This window comes from Xenia sp. Carnegie-2017, unplaced genomic scaffold, assembly GCF_021976095.1.
Source record: "Xenia sp. Carnegie-2017 unplaced genomic scaffold, XeniaSp_v1 HiC_scaffold_22, whole genome shotgun sequence".
NCBI lineage: Eukaryota > Metazoa > Cnidaria > Anthozoa > Malacalcyonacea > Xeniidae > Xenia > Xenia sp. Carnegie-2017.
The window spans coordinates 15,093,404-15,116,465 of record NW_025813485.1 but is presented as its reverse complement, the minus strand read 5'-3'; the positions used below and the strand labels follow the sequence as shown (position 1 = coordinate 15,116,465).

At 34.1% G+C, this 23,062-nt stretch overlaps 1 protein-coding gene across 1 annotated transcript in view; it reads left to right on the top strand.

Moving 5' to 3' along the window:
• The window catches only part of LOC124445194 (transmembrane protein KIAA1109-like), a 33,731-nt gene that overhangs the window by 5,323 nt on the left and 5,346 nt on the right, over positions 1–23,062 (top strand). Inside the window, 37 exon segments of the mRNA XM_046995902.1 lie at positions 54–224; positions 293–410; positions 501–656; positions 946–1,043; positions 1,975–2,430; positions 2,635–2,829; positions 4,215–4,349; positions 4,665–4,844; positions 4,990–5,250; positions 5,341–5,822; positions 5,824–5,966; positions 6,277–6,433; positions 6,743–6,977; positions 7,054–7,214; positions 7,559–7,717; positions 8,224–9,709; positions 9,866–10,214; positions 10,597–10,881; positions 11,505–12,215; positions 13,004–13,354; positions 13,437–13,524; positions 13,697–13,909; positions 14,346–14,586; positions 14,731–14,820; positions 14,920–15,138; positions 15,467–15,604; positions 15,734–15,848; positions 16,032–16,108; positions 16,287–16,370; positions 16,888–16,975; positions 17,047–17,120; positions 17,207–17,344; positions 17,767–17,800; positions 18,380–18,556; positions 18,913–18,975; positions 21,939–22,266; positions 22,344–22,910. Coding sequence (XP_046851858.1) covers positions 54–224; positions 293–410; positions 501–656; positions 946–1,043; positions 1,975–2,430; positions 2,635–2,829; positions 4,215–4,349; positions 4,665–4,844; positions 4,990–5,250; positions 5,341–5,822; positions 5,824–5,966; positions 6,277–6,433; positions 6,743–6,977; positions 7,054–7,214; positions 7,559–7,717; positions 8,224–9,709; positions 9,866–10,214; positions 10,597–10,881; positions 11,505–12,215; positions 13,004–13,354; positions 13,437–13,524; positions 13,697–13,909; positions 14,346–14,586; positions 14,731–14,820; positions 14,920–15,138; positions 15,467–15,604; positions 15,734–15,848; positions 16,032–16,108; positions 16,287–16,370; positions 16,888–16,975; positions 17,047–17,120; positions 17,207–17,344; positions 17,767–17,800; positions 18,380–18,556; positions 18,913–18,975; positions 21,939–22,266; positions 22,344–22,910 — 9,023 coding nt within the window.

Sequence of the window (23,062 nt, the reverse complement as noted above, 5' to 3'; positions counted from 1 at the left end):
GATTAAATTTGTAGAATTTTGATTTTTCATCTCTTTAATGCCATATTTTTCAGGAAACACAAGCTCTTCATTTATGTGTTGGTCGGGGATCCCAAATCCGTGTTTTCCAGCCATGGCGTATTCAGGAATATGGTTACATGTCGTCTGTCGTAGTTCATTTACTAGAAGTAGAAGTTTCCACGAGTTTAAAATTTCGTCAACTCATTGAGGCAGAAGAACTGAAAGTCAGTGGTTTCATTTTATGGTGTATGCTGTAATTTTATTATTTTTTAATATTATATTTCATCTTTAGTTAACCGTTAATATTACAATGCCTCGTTTCTGGAATCATACACAATATTGGTCAGCTGATATTGTTCTCAACAAAGCAACTTGGTTCTTCATTTTTGCTCAAAAGTTTTTTATTCAAGGTGCGCATTGTTGCAATTACTTGAGGCTATTGATTCAGACACTCAATTGGAATTTTTCTATTATAACACATCATTTCCAAAAATATATAGATCTTGTAAATGACTGGTCTGCTAAAACTGCGTCGGATATTCTCACCTTTATTCCTTATGAATGGGCTATGAATATATCTCTCCGAGATTTTGAGATGATTTGGATGGCGAATGACTACAACTGGATTGATTGCTCAAGCAATTGGCTAGAAAACAGTGAGTTGAGATACTTTTCTTCATAGTGGACCCCAGGTGCAGACAGTTTCGTAAACTGTCGAACTTTCGTGCGTGCGATTCCTCCAAATATTTAATCACTGGACCAGGTGGTTGCTTCAAATGTTGAACCCTTAGACCAGGTGGTTGCTACAAATGTTGAACCGTTAGACCAGGTGGTTGCTACAAATGTTGAACCTCGCTACCTGGTGGCTGCTTAAACCCCCTACTTTGTTTCATTTCGCTTGATATAAAGTAGATTTTTACATTTTCCTTTTTTCCAACTATGCAGCTGAATTAGGTTTGTGTGGCGAGGTGCTGGATGTGTCGTTTGTTTTGTCTTTCACAAATTTTCTTCCCGAAGTAGAGGAGATTAAATTCTTGATCCAGGTGAGTAATTGCTTAACAAACTGTTTTAGTACTGAGTTTGAGATAAGCGTTTTTGCAACTTGTATCTGAATTTGGACGTTTTTCGCCAGCCTTTTTTCATAACAAGTGATCTATATTTGCCAGAATGTACTTTAATTAACTCTTGCTTTGCTCATTTGTTTCGACTACAACATGTTTATGTACTGGGTTGTGAATGTTTACATTTGTTTCGACTACTACATGTCTATGTACTGGGTTGTGAATGTTTACATTTGTTTCAACTACAACATGTCTATGTACTGGGTTGTGAATGTTTACATTTGTTTCGACTACAACATGTCTATGTACTGGGTTGTGAATGTTTACATTTGTTTCGACTACAACATGTCTATGTACTGGGTTGTGAATGTTTACATTTGTTTCGACTACATCATGTCTATGTACTGGGTTGTGAATGTTTACATTTGTTTCGACCACAACATGTCTATGTACTGGGTTGTGAATGTTTACATTTGTTTCGACCACAACATGTTTATGTACTGGGTTGTGAATGTTTACATTTGTTTCGACTACAACATGTCTATGTACTGGGTTGTGAATGTTTACATTTGTTTCGACCACAACATGTCTATGTACTGGGTTGTGAATGTTTACATTTGTTTCGACCACAACATGTCTATGTACTGGGTTGTTAATGTTTACATTTGTTTCGACCACAACATGTTTATGTACTGGGTTGTGAATGTTTACATTTGTTTCGACTACAACATGTCTATGTGCTGGGTTGTGAATGTTTACATTTGTTTCGACTACAACATGTCTATGTGCTGGGTTGTGAATGTTTACATTTGTTTCGACTACAACATGTTTATGTACTGGGTTGTGAATGTTTACATTTGTTTCGACTACAACATGTTTATGTACTGGGTTGTGAATGTTTTTGTTTGTATAGGTTGAGCAACTTGTTGGAAGGTTAAATGTTCCTGAATCAAATACACTTCGCCGTAGCTTGCTGTCACTTGTTCGTGATGAAGAACGTAAGTTCATTCCTGGTTTGGTGACAACGGGAAATGTTAATCAAGAGGAAAACGATAGTGGAGAAGAGCATAATACTTGTTACGATGAGAGCGGACTTAGTTCAGGCTGGAGACGACATACAAAATTAGAAAAAGGATGGGTTGATATATTTTCCACGCCAACACTTTCATTCATTATAAGTTATCTTTATCATCCAATCATGCATGGTGAAACATTTGAACATGTGCAGCAAAGACTTCGCTCTAATGGTGTAGAAGTACCACAAAAGCCCACTGAACTTGAACCTGATGCTATAAGCGTGGAACTCAATGCAAACTCGTGTGCTTTCAAACTTGTGGGAATGCTTCTTAAATCCCTGATTAATATAAAGGTACGTGGAACGCCATTTTTGTTCTTAGTGATTCTACTTTATCCGTTTTGCTCTTTATTTGCATTCTTTATAAATGATGAAAGAAAAAGTGTATGTTTTTGTACTCGTGTAATTGTTCATATTAACAGCAACTTTAAACATACATATGACAGCTATCGATATGTAGCATGTTGTAATGACTGACAATATTTTAACTTGTTACAGGAAAATTATTTTGGTGCCCATCAGATGTATTGCGAATACAATCCTCGAAGTGTATCGCATTTTGAACGTTCAGTTATGTCATATGAATTACATCTTCACGACTTTAGTGCAAAGGAGTCCAATCTGCTGATGTTTCGACCGGTCGACTTGAATATTCTTGTCAATTTGAACTATATTAAAGCTGAACTCACACAGGTATGTCTAAATTTTACACAGCTCTAAATTTTACCCTCAAGCGTCTCTGAATTTTACAGACAGGTATTTCTAATTTTTATGCACAGGTGCAATGGCGTAGGAAGATCGATAATTTTGGGGCTCATATTCATGATATACAGAGTTAAGTTCCTTTGAAATCCATTGTTTTCAAAGGATCATGACGTGAATATGTGAATAGGAGCCTGCCCCCCAATTATCAATCTTCCTACGCCCTTGCACATGTGTGTCTGAATTTACACACATGTATGATAGAATTTTACACACATGTATGATAGAATTTTACACACATGTATGATAGAATTTTACACACATGTATGATAGAATTTTACACAGATATATGATAGAATTTTACACATGTATGATAGAATTTTACACACATGTATGATAGAATTTTACACAGATATATGATAGAATTTTACACACATGTATGATAGAAATTTACACACATGTATGATAGAATTTTACACAGATATATGATAGAATTTTACACACATGTATGATAGAATTTTACACACATGTATGATAGAATTTTACACAGATATATGATAGAAATTTACACACATGTATGATAGAATTTTACACACATGTATGATAGAATTTTACACAGATATATGATAGAATTTTACACACATGTATGATAGAATTTTACACAGATATATGATAGAATTTTACACACATGTATGATAGAATTTACACACATGTATGATAGAATTTTACACACATGTATGATAGAAATTTACACACATGTATGATAGAATTTTACACATGTATGATAGAAATTTACACACATGTATGATAGAAATTTACACATGTATGATAGAATTTTACACACATGTATGATAGAATTTTACACAGATATATGATAGAATTTTACACACATGTATGATAGAATTTTACACAGATATATGATAGAATTTTACACACATGTATGATAGAAATTTACACACATGTATGATAGAATTTTACACACATGTATGATAGAAATTTACACACATGTATGATAGAATTTTACACACATGTATGATAGAATTTTACACACATGTATGATAGAATTTTACACACATGTATGATAGAATTTTACACACATGTATGATAGAATTTTACGCAAACACACGTGCCGAACTTTTCGCATTTGGTGCATGGCGAATATCCATCTCATAATAGCGACATGTTTTACGTATTTTTACACAAAAATAGAGTAACAATGTATTCCAACGTATAATTAACTAAACTTATCGAATTGGCGCAGTTCAAAAATGGAGAGATAACGTTGGTCTAAGTATCTGTTTAGTTGTGAAGTTTATTTTTGTTCACGAAACGAGTTTTTTTTTGCTATTTCTATTGACTTTCATTATAATTTTCAGCATTGTAACTCGGATGTAATCGCTCCTTTACTCCTTACCGATGGCCTTTCGTTTGAAATGCACAGAAATCTCTTTGAAACACGATTGCAACTTAATCTGATGCCTATAACAATAAAAGTGAATGATGCTATGAAGGTGATTTAGTTTTGCTAGAGAAATACTTTAAGATTTGTTATAGTTAAGAGGATAGTAAAACATCAATACCATTTGTTTACAGTACTGCTTATACTTCATGTATGATAACTTTACTTTATTCTGTTCAAATCTAATCATAAAATAACTTTGAACTATGAATAGCCGTTGACTTCACACATAGACTGACTTTAATATATATATTATTATAATTGAATTTTGTATATACCTCAGGTACTTGTATGGCTTATGACAGATCAACTTTATATTTACAGTATATATGTCGTCATATCTTGTTTATTTTGTTGTTTTTTACAGAGAACGAATTGCAATAGCAATTTGAACCATGGTTCTCTTCATCTCTCAGGAATACAGCTGCGTGGTCATGCTATGTTTTCTAATGAAGACCAGCCTGATGATGATGCAGACAGCAAAGAATATGCTTGGTTGCTTGAAATGCAGCTTGGGACATTTTTTGGAAATGTGACCATTTCTCAGGTTTTTGTATTTTATAATTCTTATAGATCGTGTTTTATTATAGATCTTTACGTTGTTTTTACCTTGAAGGTTTACTGCTCGAATCTTACATTAAAACTCCTTTCTTAAATGTTTAAATTTTGATTGTTGTATTCCACATTTTCAGTTGGCGGCAGTATATAATTGGGCTGAATTGTTTGCCTTCCATTTTTTGAACAAAGAAAACGTTATGAAACATCCAAATGCGAAAAAAATTTCTCGTTATGAAAGCGAACAGGTGGAGAAACGCGAAACGATGAATGCTTCCATTGGTGACGTCAATTCGCTGCGTGTTACTGAAGATGATTTGATTTACAAAATAACTCGTTTGTCTGTTGAAGAAATCGATGTTTGTATTGTGGAGACAAGTTGCTGCTGTAATGTGAAGGTACTATGAATCGATATTTGTTCAGTATATGCAATTTTTAGTGGAGTTGAAAAGCTTGCACGAGAAAGAAATTATGTAATTTTTATTTAGATTTCGCCTGTTCGTATGGCATCGTGCAACCTTCACACACTTGGCTCAAAGACTGGTATGAGTTTAATAATTCACAAAATTGACATTTCCCAGTATGTTCTTCTTCTGCCTGTTAATAAACTCAAAAATCCTCCTGGGCAGAAAGAATCATGTTGGCTTGAAGCCGGCTCTTTTCGGGCTGGTCCTGTTATTTCTGATATTCTTCTCAACGAGGGTCTGCAACATCCTTCACAACAGAGAGAATTTTTAAAAAAACATGACGATAAAAGTCGACGTCTTTGGTTTCTATGGAAACATAGTAAGTCACGTTATACTTCGTCCAGTGATTTTGCAACGCGATGCGGATGTGTTGGGGGGTGTAATTTCTTCGGAAAGAATGTCAATGGACCAATATTTTTCAAAACTGATCGACTTGATGCTGCGCAAGAAGAACAAAAAAATGGTTTATTCAGAAGTCCCGACGGATGGCAGAGTATGGAGTTGGAAGAAGATGACAATAATTCATTTTTATAATGAATCTCATTCTAAAAGACTTCAACGTCATAACAGCTGGTCTGGGAGCGGTCACTCACCAAAGATTCAAAGAAATTATTTTCAGGGATCTGCTCGGTTCAGCTCAACTAAAGGTAAAATGTAAGACTGTTTCTTCTAATGAAATTGAATTATTTATGAACGAGAGAAGCAAAGTTGCATCTCTGCATGTTTAACATTCATGTGCGTTGTATTCGTGCACATTTTTTCTTAATTTATTTACGACGACGTGACTTTCATTTTAAACAGTTATCTTTTCATGACCATTATAATAAAAAGTACATGTTTGATTTATCCACTAATTGTTCAATCTGCTCATGTACTTAATGGTGCTTACTGTTATGAAAAAAGTAAGAATGTTTCTTTCCCTGACATGAAATAGTTTACGCCGTATTTAATTTGTAGTTTCAGGTTCGACCACTTCTAATATTTTCATCCCAAATTCTGGCAGCATTGGTGAGAACTATCTTGGAAGTATACGTAAGAATAGCGTTGAAAATTCTGAAAACGTTCGTCAAAGATTAGCCAGCGATGCTTCTTATTATTCATGCAAGAGCGACCTGTGAGTAATTCATTGATTATGTACAGTGACTTTATACGTTGATATTTTCTATGATTTGAAGCATATTAAATGAGTTGGAGTCTGATTCCTTTGATGTTCAAGTGGGAATTGTTTTGCATGCAGTGTTTTGTTAGAAAGTGAGCCCAGATCCTCAGTAGCTACTTGTGTTGATTTGATCACACATAATTGTCTATATGTTAGTGTTAAAGTGGTTTAAGTTTTGTGTTAATTTGATCACACATAATTGTCTATATGTTAGTGTTAAAGTGGTTTAAGTTTTGTGTTAATTGTTTTGACATTATTTTGCAGAGACAGAAGTACATCACGATCGCCATCAACCTTATCATTGGAAAGTTTCTCATCAGCTGTTGAGAACATTGAAAACCAGAGGAAGGACTTTCAAGATAGCTGTATTTTATTACCTTCTGTTTTATTTTCGCAATACAGAAGTCATCTTTCAGAGATGCACTGCGATGTTTGGCTGGAAATTGAAGAATCGACTTCGTTCACCAACAGAAAACTTAATATGGTGCAAAACGTCAAGGTATTTATTTGGCAATCAGATAAAATTTTTTAGTGGAAAAATTGAAAGGTGGATTAGGGTTAATCTTCATTTACAGGTTGTTGAACAAGTGCCGAAAATCACTCCAAAGCGACATGTGTTTAGTTCAAACACTCCACGTCAATTTCATACTCTTATCGGAAAGAATAGTGATGAAAAATGGAATGGGCCATCAAGAAATCCGTTTATGGAAGACATCAAACTCAATTTCAACAATATGTATGTGGTTATTTATAAGTTTGAAAATTTGTAATCCAGGCATTTAATACATAAAAGATAAAAGTTTCTCCGGATTTTAAGTGATTTTTATTGAGCTTTCGACCCGTTGCTTCGAGCCTTCATCAGAAGGACGTCTCCAAGCTAAAAGCACGTGTAAATAAATATCCTCATTCTGATGAAGGCTCGAAGCAACGAGTCGAAAGCTCAATAAAAATCACTTAAAATCTGGAGAAACTTTTATCTTTTATGTGGTTATTTATATATATACGTATATACCTCAACTTTATTGTTCTTATTGTGGTGAAGGAAAAGACTTTATTATATTAGGTTTCTCGTTTGTGTAGTTCGGAAAAGACTTCTCAAAATCATGAATCGTTTTGGAGTCATTTTAATGCTGGTCAAGAACAAGTTTCCTCGCCGTCAAATCAACAAACCTCAATTTTGAAGATTGAAAACTTCGTCAATATCATGTTGTCTCCTTTAATGCTTGATGCTTTTGATAGGTAAGAAGTTTTACATTTAACATTTAAGAAAAACCATAACACTGACTATATCAATGTGCATACTGCAACTAATATGGACATCGGACATTTAATCCTTCGACAATAAGACAATCTTTATTATGTAAACCGCGGGCAACAAGGCAACTATACGGACATTTAAACATTTGAAGACTATCGTTATTTAAATATTAGTGAAAACTTTATCGCTCGTAATAATTAGTTTACTGTACTACTTACAGAAGCAGGTAAAAGTTTTTATGAAAAATGTTGTTATTTACCAGAAGAATGCTCCTCGCATGATACATTAATTAATATTACTTGGAAGCGAAATTAAATAAATCTGCAAAACATATTTTAGTTTGCTTCAAATTGTGAGTCAAAAAGACAGTGTTTCTTTAAAATTTTGCAATATCCTTTGATGTTGTTAGTGATGTTACTCCGTATAGTGAAGTTTACGGTTTTTGGGGCATTTAGCGACGTGTGTTTTTCAAACTCTCTATTTTTAGGTACTCAAAAGCACTGTCTGAACACGTGAAAAATTTTCATCCATTTGCCGTTCTTGATACAATCCATGTTAGAAGTCTAAGTCTCGCTCAAAAGAAAGTCGGTATGAATTTTCCAGAACTGTACAAAGACACATACGAGTGTGAAAGCTTCCATGTATCAATTCCTGGAGTGAATGTTTGTTTCTTACAAGCTTTTACAAGAGAAAGGCAAATTTCAAAGATTTCAATGTCTACAATCAGCAGTACTGACAGTGATCTGACTGATCATCTCAACCAAAATTTTCATCCAAATCCCACTCTTTCATTGCTCGCTGTAAGATTTAAAAATTTTTCAGGAACAATGAATGTAAAGAGACAAAAAAATGCATTACTGGCAAAATACATGCACGAAAAACATGATGAAGAAGATAACGTAACGTCCAACCAAACTTTGCTTCCTCCTTCATTTTTATGTGAGAAGGATGGTGTTGAAGATGTAGGCAATAACATGGTGGGCAATTTTAACTTGGCGAAAGTTCAAATGCAGTTTAGTCGCTTATGTAATAAAAGTGACGTGGAGAACAGTTACACAACGGCAATATCTCAAAGTTGCAGCAAGGTTGACTTCGTTTATTCAAGCTCAAATATAGTTCAGTTTTCCAAGAATCTCGATTTGAAACTATTAACAAAAAAAGATATTGTAAATTTTGTCATGTTGGAATCTGGAATTGATAATATCTCGCTTAAATTTGGAAGTTGTGTGAAGTTAAAAACTTATAGAAACTTAGAAAACGCTTCGTCAATGAAGAAGGCCGGTCACAACCGTAGCCAAAGTGCTCCTGCGCAACTTTTATCAAAGTTAGCTCAAAATGATGTCACTAATACATCAGCATCACATCAACCGACGCTTCACGAAAACCAAAAAGAACAAATGCTAGAGAGTGTTATCGTAGAAAAACAACCTGGTCTTTCTGTTTCACCTCGTGCTGTATCTGTATCTGCTTTTAATGTTCCTATTTCCTCTCATAAAGATTCCTGTAGTTCTATTACATCATCTTTAAGTGCTCGCAGTGATAGTACTGGAAGACTAACTGACAATGAGAGTGAAGGAGAGGACGATGTTACTGATCAACCTTTGCTCATGCGTCATTCTGAAGATATCGCCAGGATAGGAAAACCACTTGTATCGTCAATTGTAGCGGAAGATCAGACAACGCAGGGATCCATTTGTATGCTTCATCATGAAAACGATATGGTTGTAAATTTTCAATACATTTGGTTTAACTGTGCGTCGCCGTCGTCTGTCAAACCAGTTCCTGAGAATTATCATCTTCATAACAATTTGCTTACCACTGGAATACCAGCTGTCTCAGGCTGGATGCCTGGTGTTGAGAATCTTCGAAAAAATCTTCAAGTACTTAGTGAAAGTCATCGTAGACGATTTTTAATGGTAGCATCTTGTATAATGGCTCTTGGTCTTCCTGAGAAAAATAAAATGCTTGGAACGGTAGGTTGATTATATAGTAGTCTTTTCAATGGTTATATGGTATTTTATGGTGCTATTTCTGATGTACCTATAGGCGACTGAAAATAATTTTACGTCATTGTAAAAATCTGAAATGCAGGAAAGTAATCGTTCAATTATTTCGTATTTATTTTTTAGCATAAGATTGTTAGTAAGCTAAATGATGAATCAAAATTTCTTCAAAAAGAATATTCCAGTCAGTTGATTTTTCATCTTCGTCGTCAAGCAGTTGGTAAAAGAAAGCTGGCAGTTCTCACTGCTTTATCCGATGTAGATGCTGTTCCTCCTACAGATGATCTTAATCGTGGGATAATGGCGCTTTCTCGTCAATGGAAATGTTTGCTCGGTGAAAAGGATGAAGAATTTCGTTCTGCTGGTCCTCACAAGCGTCTTGTCGTTGGTCGGGGTGTTCTAACAGAGCGTGACCGAGCAATTCTTAAAAACGTTAAATTTAGAAAATCACAAGATGATGACATGATTCATGCAGGTAATTTCATATTATTTATCATAGAACTCGGTGTTTATTTTAAATTTTAAGACTTTCCATTTATTTTTTCTCCCGAAATCTTGGAAGTTTGAGAACTCATATAATTGTAAATTGGATAAGTAATGAAAAGTTTGCCGTAGACGTTTATGTCAGTACCACGTGATAAGCATGAATCGTTTATAACATTATCACGTGGCACGGAGAAGTTTTTTAGAGAAATAGCTATGTTTACAATGTAGCTGGTTGTTTAGAATATTCCAGGAAAACCCTGGGAAAGGGAATCAAAGATGTGCATGTTCTTTTAATTTATTATATCTATGGAATTAACTCATATGCAATTAACAAACAGAGACCCATATCTATACATTTATATTTTTTATAGAGTTAGAATCTACCAATCAAATGACTCAAATTGCATCTAATGATGTAAATATCAATGTAAAAATGAATAATCCACCATCGCCTAAATCATCGTCTCTTATATCGTCAATGTCGTCAACTGATAGTGAAAATTTACCATTGACCTATAAATATCGAGCGAAAAAGAAGATACAGCAGAAAGAAGTTGAGCCAACTTTATATAGTTTCTTTTCTTCCCCAGTCTCCTCACCAAGATCCAGTAAACACAGCACAAGCATTTACGATAAATATCAAACTCAACCAAAAGGTAACAAAGAAAATAGTTTAAGATTTTATAGATTTGCTCTCTAGTTAACGACTTATCTTTATATCATGTGTCGTTTTATGAATTTCTTTTTTGAAGATAACTTTATTTTGCAATGGTTTTGCTAGCCCGCATGCATATTTTGTCCTGTAGCTCCTGTTATGTCAGTGTGTGAAAGCAATAGATCTGTAGCTACAAAATGAGTAATGATCTCTCATATTTACAAAGCACCAACAAACTTTGCCATTTAATTTTTTCATTATGATTGTTGTCGAAGTTTTTAAGTTAAATGAATAGTGAAAAATTTTTTTCGTTCTCGTAAAGAATACATTAATTATTTTCACATGATTCAAGTCACTTTTCTCCGTCCAACGTGTTTTTAGTTGCGTTTATGCTTAAAAGTCAGCTTAGTGTAGAACAATAATTTAAATTTCATAACAAGCGGTTTCTTTAAAATTATATTGTTCTACATTATGTCACGAATGCTATAAAGGTGATGCTCGTTTTTCAATTTTAAATAATTTATGCATTTTTCATGCGTTTTAGACTACATTCCTATATGGCGACTATTTTGTGTTTCCTTCACAAATAACTTGATTTATTAGAGAACTATCTTTTTTGTTTAGTGACCTGGGGTACTCTTGATAAGAACGAAGATGATTTATTTGGACAAATGGTTAGTCAACCAACAAGTGGAAAACAAATAGCTGATGAAAAAGTTATTTTTAAAGAGTTTTTCCTTGGAATGGGTTTCCTTCTATCGTCAGAGGAGATGTCATCTTGTTCAGATAAAACCTTTTCATTGCTGGTTACATTAAAATGTGTACGTGTTGATATATCTGAAGGAAAACTAGATTGTTTACTAAGAGTCAAGGTCAAACCTCCTCAAATTGTTACGACAGACTCACAAACTAAAACACCATTGTTTATGCTCCAAAATCTTCAAAATAAAGTCAATTTCAACAGCAAACCTTTGCTAAATGTGTTTAGCGAGAAAGCCGACGAGAGGTCTAAAAGTAAACTGCATTTTTTTGAAACACCGAAACCAACAACTTTGACACGTTCTGCTCACGTGAACATAAACTGTCAATATGCTACTCAGAGTATAAACTTGTCTTTGATCAGACTTGTGCTTCAAGTTGCTGATATTGTTGATATTCTTGGCGAAACGTATGATGGAATAAAATCTGGCAAGCTTTTTCACCTGGAAAATGTGCAGAAAATTGAAGAACAAAAAAGAAAAACTATCTCGGAGAATCAAAAATGCTGGAGAATTATGTCACAAGTTTCTGATCTTTATTCAATATTGCCATCAGGAGTCACAAATAATAAGTCAGGTGAACGCAATATGTATGGTATAACTTTGCGACTTTTACAATTTCCGCAACAATTCTAGTAATAAACTTCAGCAAAACTCATAATTTGATTTGACTTTGAGTTTTCCGAGATTGAAACGGTATTTCGTCAGCATGTATAGTGGTAGGCGATATTTTTAGTTCCCTTACGTACTTTAACAACTTAAATATACTATGTTACTAATTACTGATATACATACGCGTGTCCTGTCTATCTCCTAGTATATTCACGTGTCCTGTCTATCTCCTAGTATATTCACGTGTCCTTTCTATCTCCTAGGATATTCACGTGTCCTGTCTATCTCCTAGCATATACGCATGTCCTGTCAATCTCCTAGCATATACGCGTGTCCTGTCTATCTCCTAGCATATACGCATGTCCTGTCTATCTCCTAGTATATACGCGTGTCCTGTCTATCTCCTAGCATATACGCGTGTCCTGTCTATCTCCTAGCATATACGCGTGTCCTGTCTATCTCCTAGTATATTCACGTGTCCTGTCTATCTCCTAGTATATTCACGTGTCCTGTCTATCTCCTAGTATATTCACGTGTCCTGTCTATCTCCTAGCATATACGCGTGTCCTGTCTATCTCCTAGTATATTCACGTGTCCTGTCTATCGCCTAGTATATACGCGTGTCCTGTCTATCTCCTAGTATACGCACGTGTCCTATCTACCTCCTAGTATATTCACGTGTCCTGTCTATCTCCTAGTATATGCACGTGTCCTAATATACCTGTTATTGAATGAACTTTCTCGTATTTTTAGCTAAAATTCCAGAACATAAGATTGATATGGAAGATTTTTCCAGTGCAGTAAATCGTCGAGCACCTCGTGTTTCACTAAACGCTTCCAAAGATTTCAGGTTTAATTCGAGAAAAACGTTCTCACGTGACAACCCGAGTGTTGCCATGCCTCCCAAAGACAAAAAGGTTATTTCCATGGGAAGAACACCACGTGACCGACCACAACTGAACGTTGTTGTTGTGCTTTTGTTACAAAGAATGAAATGTGTTGCGACATTTGGAGAACTCTGTCTGAAGACTGAAATCAATAGCATCAACCTTTGTGCTTGTCACAAAGTGGAAAAACACACATTAAATAAAAAAACATCCAATGGTATGTGTTACTACGGCAGTAAAAATGTTTATCATGTACATTAATAAACTCGTTCTTCTCCTTTTTAAATCTTTTAATGTAGAAGCTCATTCTACTAAGAAATTGTTTACTTTCTCTGGTCATGTGGAGAATGCTCGTCTTGTTCTCTACGAGATTGGACATCAAAGCGAGTTAGTGTTCATCTCTCTACAGTCTGTTACCTTCCCAACTATAATGGTGTCTTTAAATCATTATCAGTATACGACGTTTTAATGTGAATTGATATCTTTCATTCCAATGTTACATGTTTCGATGTATTATTGTCCACTTCAGTGTTTAATTTCAATATTACATATTTTTCAGTACGGTTGTTAGCTGTGTTTTAAATTCATCCAATGGTATGTATTCATTTGCGACCCAACGGGAAGATTTGAAGAAAAGTGTCGTTGTTTCACTTGGTAAAGTTGATGTCGACATTCCTCAACATCCCGTTGCTCTTCATTGCATGATGACTCGAAGCTCTAAAACGCTTTCAAAACAAATTTCTGAAATCCAAAGTCAAAGAAGCGTTGTGAGGTAGCTATTTTCATGCGCTGAAAACATTGTTCTGCTTTTGAAAATGACGTCTTATGACGTCACTGTTTTATTTAAGAAATGTCCGCACAGATAGTTTTGTTCGCGCTTTTTTTACTCACTCGTGCTTTTGACGTGTCTCAATAAAAATATTGCTTTTCTTTCACAAACCAGTGGCGCTTTCACACAGTTTAGCATGTACAATGTGAAAAGAAAATTGAGTTCATATGATTTCTTTTTTGTTTCTCCACTATTAACAGAAACATTTGCAAAGTAGAGAAATGTGTGTTGTACGACGATTTCTTTATCCATTATTTTACCATCAAAGTAATTGTTGTTTTAATGTTTGAAAAAAGTTCACGAAATAAAGTCATCCAGACATGTGCGCCATTTCTTTTAATTTCACTAATATTTTAACGTTTGTATTGTAATGTTTTAGAACGTTTAGCAGTCTTGAACGATCTTCTCTTGTTGATTTACCACATGACAAAGATTCGAGTGAACTTGGCGACATTCCATTGGTTCAAATTCCTAAAGATGATCTCGATGAAACGGATGGTCGTCATCCATACTTTCGTACCCAGTCTTCGAAAGATTTTCCACAAATTTCAATCACTGTTCGTTTGCAAGGTTTCTCTATTGGAGCGTCTTTACTTCCTTCTCTGAAAGTTGAATATAAGGTATTGTATGGTGGATGAAGTGTTTCAAAAGACAAAATTGCTATTTTGTCAGAATGAACTGTTTCCTGTTGTACAATACGAGAATGTTTTACCGCTTGTCCTGTATTTAAAGCTAATTATAAAATATCTTTTGATATTTTGTAGATCGGTGCAGTTTCATCTTTTGGGAAGACTGGTAAAGAGAATTCGTTTAAACTTGACATGCCAGAACATCAACTTAGCTTCACTTCAAAGGTAGGAATGAAATGTTACTGTATGCTATAATGTAGGTCTTGTCTTATTATTCTCTTTCATATCATATATTTACAAAGATTATTTATCATTCATATGTAGGTTAAATCTTTTGACAGCAGCATACCAGCTTCAACCTCCATTCATCTTCCGCGTGTTGATTTGTCCGGTGTTCTGCGATTGGCCAGTTCTGATAAAGACGCCACGTTCTTTATTGACAAGAACCATTTAAGGATTGTTGCCGATATTGGAGCTTTTAATCAAAATCTCTCAACTGATTTGCTTAATCATCTTATATTTATTCAGAAAGGTTTTATGAAGGTATTTGAAATCTTTCCCTAAAGGGAGAATGGTTCACCTTAGTAACCATAATCACTGAGGTTCTTCACTCTAAGGTCATCACGGTCATTAAGGTTAGCATGATCACTAAGGTTTTCACGGTCATTAAGGTTAACATGATCACTAAGGTCACCATGGTAACTAAGTTTACGAGGATCTTGTTGATCACGAGGAACAAGCATTGTATTCATACTTGTTATCTGTGTTACTTAAGTTTAAAAAATTTGGGAGATTTTTGCTGAAACTTGTAAGACAACTTTTACTCACGATACATGAATACTCACTGATGATAAACAATATTTTCTTTCAGGAAGTCAATGATGTTCTTCAAAGGGTGTCAGGAGAAAGTCAACCTGTTCCTCTGTGGCGAACTGCGTCTACTGACGTTGTTGATGTGGAAGACGAAAATAGAAAGTCCTTTATCTTCACATTTGCTCTTAAACTTAAGGTAACCAAATTTTTTATTACTTATTGATTGTATTTTTTAATATTGTAGTCCTTTGTGTATTGCTGATTTATTGATATTTATATTCATAATTTGATTTTAAAGTAATGGAATTGCTGGGGTTTTTTTCAGGGAATAAAGATAACTGCCACAACTCCTTCATCCACTGCTGTTTGTTTACAAACTGGATCTGTTAATCTTGAAGTGTCAAATAACGAGGAAATAAAAACAGACGTAATTTTAGAAAGTAAGTTAACACACAATAAATTTCTGTATTCAATCGCCCCGATATTTAATAGTGAAAAAATGCGAGGTGTTATTCTCTGAAATGTTATAATGATTTTATAGAGAAAATAAAGTTTTGGAAACTTATAAATGCTGTAATTTTTTTTATTTATCTTCCAATTTTTTAACACTATTATCTTTTTAGAAGGCGAACAAAGAAAAGCGAAAATATTTATTAAAGCGGACGTGGATCTTACCCTTTCACTTCTTCAGTTTTTGAAGGTACATTCGATTATTCTCAGAATTGAAATTATAGTTGGGCATTTGTTGTTGTAGGACGCATTGGTATTTATGAGGATATTTCTTTCTTCAAATGTGTGATTTACGACCGTCTTTCACCTTGTTTCATTTTTTCATTTCTATCTTCACTTCTCAAAATGTCTGTTTGGTTTATTTTCAGGATCAATCTGTTGTTGAAAGCAGCGATGATTCTCAGCAACTTGCATTTTTCACAACTCATGTTGGATTACGCAACTGTTTACAGGTTTCTCTTTCCGTGTAATTTTATATTCTCCGTTAACGTTTTCATTATTTTGGAAATATGTTTTCAATAATATTTTTTATGATTACGTTTTTACTAATTTTACGCATTGACAAATTTTCTGGGGATGTAGGGGGTAACACCCCACAAACATCAGATTTCACCGCCTAAATGTATCGTTCATCCCTCCAAGAAACATATTACCCCCTCCTCTCAATTTTTAGCAGAACAAAAACGTAGTACGGTTGAATTGAGTTTATCGCGGCGAAATTTCAACTTTTTATACAACCTTTGATGGCTGCACTACTAGATCACTCTAAAGTCTACATCCTTACATTGTCTTACGTCACTTCCTTACTAACTCACCTCCCTAAAATTTTTAGCACCACCCCTGCAAAAAATATGAAAATCAATCCATGATTTTACGGTTTACATTTGTTCAAGCTTAATTGATGTTTTGTACGTGATCGATACTTAGTTAAATGTACTGTATCATAAACAGTTTGTGCTTTGTAAATAGGGAAAAGAAAATTCAGAAGAAAAAGAGACTTTACTCATTTCTGTTGTCAAGCCTTTAGTATATGTCCAACCTGTTGCTTTTGATAAAGGTATAATTTCGGCAGATCATTTACAAATATCGGATTAGAAACCTTTGTTTGAAGCTTTCTTTATTTTGCAGCTGTGTTGTTGTATATGAACTATAAAAATGCATATACTTACTGGAATGAACAGAGAATGTCCCTCACCGAAGATGTATGTTATTTATACTTTATTTTATAGCATCATAACGTATGCATGTTCTTTCATTTCATTGTTTTTTTTTTCAATCTTTTTGTCAGGTGCAATTTGCTACACAAGCTGTCTTTGAAAAGCTTCCCCAGCCCAACCAAGCGACAGTGCAACTTTCTGGCTTTTTATTTCTGCAACTTACAGTTAGTGACTTGGGAATCTGTTTGCCATTACACACACCTTACCAAGTATGTCCAATGTATTCATTTCTCTTTATATTGTCTTTTGAACACGATGTTTTCTCATTGCCTGATCAGTTTATTAGTAATAATGATCATCAGTGTTCTAATTCTTCACGATCAATCATTAATTTTAATGATCATCAGTGTTCTAATTCTTCAGGATCAATTATTAATAATAATGATTATCAGTGTTCTAATTCTTCACGATCAATCATTAATTTTAATGATCATCAGTGTTCTAATTCTTCAGGATCAATTATTAATAATTATGATTATCAGTGTTCTAATTCTTCAGGATCATTTATTGATAGTAATGATCATCAGTGCTCTAATTCTTCAGGATCAATTATTAATAATAATGATCATCAGTGCTCTAATTTTTAACATTAAACCATTAATTACGATATTTCTATGTTCTAATTCTTTAGGATCAACCTCTAATAACTTCACAAGGCCCCGGAGGTAAATTGTTGTTTCAATTTTTTTGTTGGTTGTTCTCCGAAAAAATGAATTTAAATGCAACATTTTGTTTTCACAAGACTGATTGCAATGATCATACTTATTCAAAAGCAGGAATATAAATGCAAAAGCAGGGAAAAACGCTAAAATTCTGTTGGTCAGATGTTATTTTAATGTTAGAGAAAATGATACTCGTCTGCTTGATATATAAATAGCATTCCAAGCCAAACTTTTGAATCCGTGACAGTAACATGTGGTTTTGTAAATTGAAAGTATAGAAATCATGAAACTTTTTATATTCGTTGGTTGGACGATAATGATACATTTCAGTTGTGTTAAATCTATCCTTTGAGTAACATGTGGTTTTGTCAATTGAAAGTATAGAAATCATGAAACTTTTTATATTCGTTGGTTGGACGATAATGAAACATTTCAGTTGTGTTAAATCTATCCTTTGAGTAACATGTGGTTTTGTCAATTGAAAGTATAGAAATCATGAAACTTTTTATATTCGTTGGTTAGACGATAATGAAACATTTCAGTTATGTTAAATCTGTCCTTTGATTACTTTTCATTTTTAAGAGATTAACTTGGCGCTTTTATTAACAATGGAGAAAATGTTGTTGACGTGCTGTTCGAGTGCCTCGTTTGTTAGCAAAGGAAATTTCACCCATTTCTGTCTTCGATTTGCTGAAAAGTTTGATGTTAAACAGACGGAATGGAGACCAGACGAACGAAATGTTTGTTTGATGAATTCATGTAAGGAAGTGTATCTCAATAACAACCAATGAAAATATTGACAAACACGAACTAATTGTTTGTTATTGAATTGAACAACAGGATGATTTCTCATTAAAAACTCTTATTTCAACAATGCGGTGTTATTTTATAATAAAATTTGTACGAAACTTTCTTGTGTAAATGACACGTGTTTAACTTGCGAATCATTTTAAAAATAAAGGCAGGGTCATGTAAACGTTGCTTTTGAGTCACGGTTTGCTACAGGCATGACGTTAACGGGCAGTGTTCCTCAAAAGTATGAATAATTTGAATATGGACTTCACGTGAATCGTTACTTGTACGTAAAAGGTTAATGTTAACATTTTTTATTTTAGGTAAGGTATCAAATGGGACTTATGAAGTTTGTTCTCGTACAATACGGGCACCTTATGCTAACGGTATGTGGTAAATAATATTTATGCTTTACAGCCATTGCTTGACTTTTTTGTGCAGTTGTTCACTAATCGTGTGATAACTTCTTAAACTTGACTTTTTTGTGCAGTTGTTCACTAATCGTGTGATAACTTCTTAAACTTGACTTTTTTGTGCAGTTGTACACTAATCGTGTGATAACTTCTTAAACTTGACTTTTTTGTGCAGTTGTTCACTAATCGTGTGATAACTTCTTAAACTTGACTTCTTTGTGCAGTTGTTCACTAATCGTGTGATAACTTCTTAAACTTGACTTTTTTGTGCAGTTGTTCACTAATCGTGTGATAACTTCTTAAACTTGACTTTTTTGTGCAGTTGTTCACTAATCGTGTGATAACTTCTTAAACTTGACTTCTTTGTGCAGTTGTTCACTAATCGTGTGATAACTTCTTAAACTTGACTTTTGTGCAGTTGTTCACTAATCGTGTGATAACTTCTTAAACTTGACTTTTTTGTGCAGTTGTTCACTAATCGTGTGATAACTTCTTAAACTTGACTTTTGTGCAGTTGTTCACTAATCGTGTGATAACTTCTTAAACTTGACTTTTGTGCAGTTGTTCACTAATCGTGTGATAACTTCTTAAACTTGACTTTTGTGCAGTTGTACACTAATCGTGTGATAACTTCTTAAACTTGGCTTCTTTGTGCAGTTGTTCACTAATCGTGTGATAACTTCTTAAACTTGACTTTTTTGTGCAGTTGTTCACTAATCGTGTGATAACTTCTTAAACTTGACTTTTTTGTGCAGTTGTTCACTAATCGTGTGATAACTTCTTAAACTTGACTTTTGTGCAGTTGTTCACTAATCGTGTGATAACTTCTTAAACTTGACTTCTTTGTGCAGTTGTTCACTAATCGTGTGATAACTTCTTAAACTTGACACTAATCGTGTGATAACTTCTTAAACTTGACTTTTTTGTGCAGTTGTACACTAATCGTGTGATAACTTCTTAAACTTGACTTTTTTGTGCAGTTGTACACTAATCGTGTGATAACTTCTTAAACTTGACTTTTTTGTGCAGTTGTTCACTAATCGTGTGATAACTTCTTAAACTTGACTTCTTTGTGCAGTTGTTCACTAATCGTGTGATAACTTCTTAAACTTGACTTCTTTGTGCAGTTGTTCACTAATCGTGTGATAACTTCTTAAACTTGACTTCTTTGTGCAGTTGTTCACTAATCGTGTGATAACTTCTTAAACTTGACTTTTTTGTGCAGTTGTTCACTAATCGGGTGATAACTTCTAAACTTGACTTTTTGTGCAGTTGTTCACTAATCGTGTGATAACTTCTTAAACTTGACTTTTTTGTGCAGTTGTTCACTAATCGTGTGATAACTTCTTAAACTTGACTTTTTGTGCAGTTGTTCACTAATCTTGTGATAACTTCTTAAACTTGACTTTTTTGTGCAGTTGTTCACTAATCGTGTGATAACTTCTTAAACTTGACTTTTTTGTGCAGTTGTTCACTAATCGTGTGATAACTTCTTAAACTTGACTTCTTTGTGCAGTTGTTCACTAATCGTGTGATAACTTCTTAAACTTGACTTTTGTGCAGTTGTTCACTAATCGTGTGATAACTTCTTAAACTTGACTTTTTTGTGCAGTTGTTCACTAATCGTGTGATAACTTCTTAAACTTGACTTCTTTGTGCAGTTGTTCACTAATCGTGTGATAACTTCTTAAACTTGACTTTTGTGCAGTTGTTCACTAATCGTGTGATAACTTCTTAAACTTGACTTTTTTGTGCAGTTGTTCACTAATCGTGTGATAACTTCTTAAACTTGACTTCTTTGTGCAGTTGTTCACTAATCGTGTGATAACTTCTTAAACTTGACTTTTTTGTGCAGTTGTTCACTAATCGTGTGATAACTTCTTAAACTTGACTTTTTTGTGCAGTTGTTCACTAATCGTGTGATAACTTCTTAAACTTGACTTCTTTGTGCAGTTGTTCACTAATCGTGTGATAACTTCTTAAACTTGACTTTTTTGTGCAGTTGTACACTAATCGTGTGATAACTTCTTAAACTTGACTTTTGTGCAGTTGTACACTAATCGTGTGATAACTTAAACTTGACTTTTTGTGCAGTTGTACACTAATCGTGTGATAACTTCTTAAACTTCACTTTTTTGTGCAGTTGTTCACTAATCGTGTGATAACTTCTTAAACTTCACTTTTTTGTGCAGTTGTTCACTAATCGTGTGATAACTTCTTAAACTTGACTTTTTTGTGCAGTTGTTCACTAATCGTGTGATAACTTCTTAAACTTGACTTTTTGTGCAGTTGTACACTAATCGTGTGATAACTTCTAAACTTGACTTTTGTGCAGTTGTACACTAATCGTGTGATAACTTCTTAAACTTCACTTTTTTGTGCAGTTGTTCACTAATCGTGTGATAACTTCTTAAACTTGACTTTTTGTGCAGTTGTTCACTAATCGTGTGATAACTTCTTAAACTTGACTTTTGTGCAGTTGTTCACTAATCGTGTGATAACTTCTTAAACTTGACTTTTGTGCAGTTGTTCACTAATCGTGTGATAACTTCTTAAACTTGACTTTTTTGTGCAGTTGTTCACTAATCGTGTGATAACTTCTTAAACTTGACTTTTTGTGCAGTTGCTCACTAATCGTGTGATAACTTCTTAAACTTGACTTTTTTGTGCAGTTGTTCACTAATCGTGTGATAACTTCTTAAACTTCACTTTTTTGTGCAGTTGTTCACTAATCTTGTGATAACTTCTTAAACTTGACTTTTTTGTGCAGTTGTTCACTAATCGTGTGATAACTTCTTAAACTTGCATGATAATTAAGGACATCGTATCATTATATAATTATACATCGCCCTATTTTTGTTATCAGAAATTTTAAAAAGCGTTTAAGTTGTTGGTCTTCTAGATGAAACTTAGATTTTTGTGTTGTTTGTACATAGACCTGACAAAGGCTGGCAAAATGGTGATGTCTTTTATGTGGCAGATGTGTGGTGTTGATATGCATTGTGATACGGAAATAGGTAGACGTTTTAAAGCTTTAGCTCAGACATTGACGTCTGTTACTGGTGATGACGATATCGCAAATCTGGAGTCGGTTGCTGATGAACCTGATGAAATGTTAACGAGTGGTGTTGAGATAACGTCAGATATAGCTGCAAATGATGAGGGTATCGATGAAACTGATTGTTGTCAGCGACAAGTAACATCTGAAAAACCACAAAATCTTGAAAAGAAATGTGGAAACAAGGTCGTAAAGTCAATTTATTGAGGTAAATTACTTCATAAACTTCATTATGAAGTTTCATCGTTCTTTCAATATAGTTTATACCGATTAAAATTTTTAGGAGAGAAGCGAATGTTGATACGAAGATCCTTGAGGCAGAAACTGAAACACTTCAGGAACTCGAGAGTGCTGCTTTCAAAGAATTTCGTCGTGATATGTTTAGAAAAATTGAAAAACAATCCCAAAGGTCGTTGTTTTCCATTAATGAAAGCCCAAGACTCCATGTTAAACATGACTCCATGTCTTTAAGAAAAAAGAGATTGCAGCGTCATCATTCCGCGGATAGTTATGGAAAGGATGAAGTGGATTTTGGTAAAAGTAATGAAGTGCTTCCTGTACAGTCTAGTTTAGAAGGTGTTTCGTTGGGACATCCATCAACATCTTCGTCGTTACATTATCCTGAAGAGAAAGTACAGTCACACACTGTAGGTAGCCGCGCATTTGTTGCAGTAGTTGATTCTGCTGTTGACATAGAACGAGGAGAAAGTACGGATGATCATACAGCATCGTATGTCTCTCAAAAATCGACTGTCGTACAACAGGACTTGGATTTTGATCTTGAAGTTGTTATAAATATCGATAGTGGAAAATGTATTTTTCATCCTTATGACGAGACCAATGAACCAAGGTATACGAATTTAATTTAATTTCTTGTGGAATAAGCGTTGAGATTGTTGACAAGGCAAGAATAAGATTAGTAGAAATATTTTTATCGATGGAATTGACTAAGTTAAGTGTGAGGATTGTTTTGTTTTCTAGGACCTATCCTATTCGTTTTTC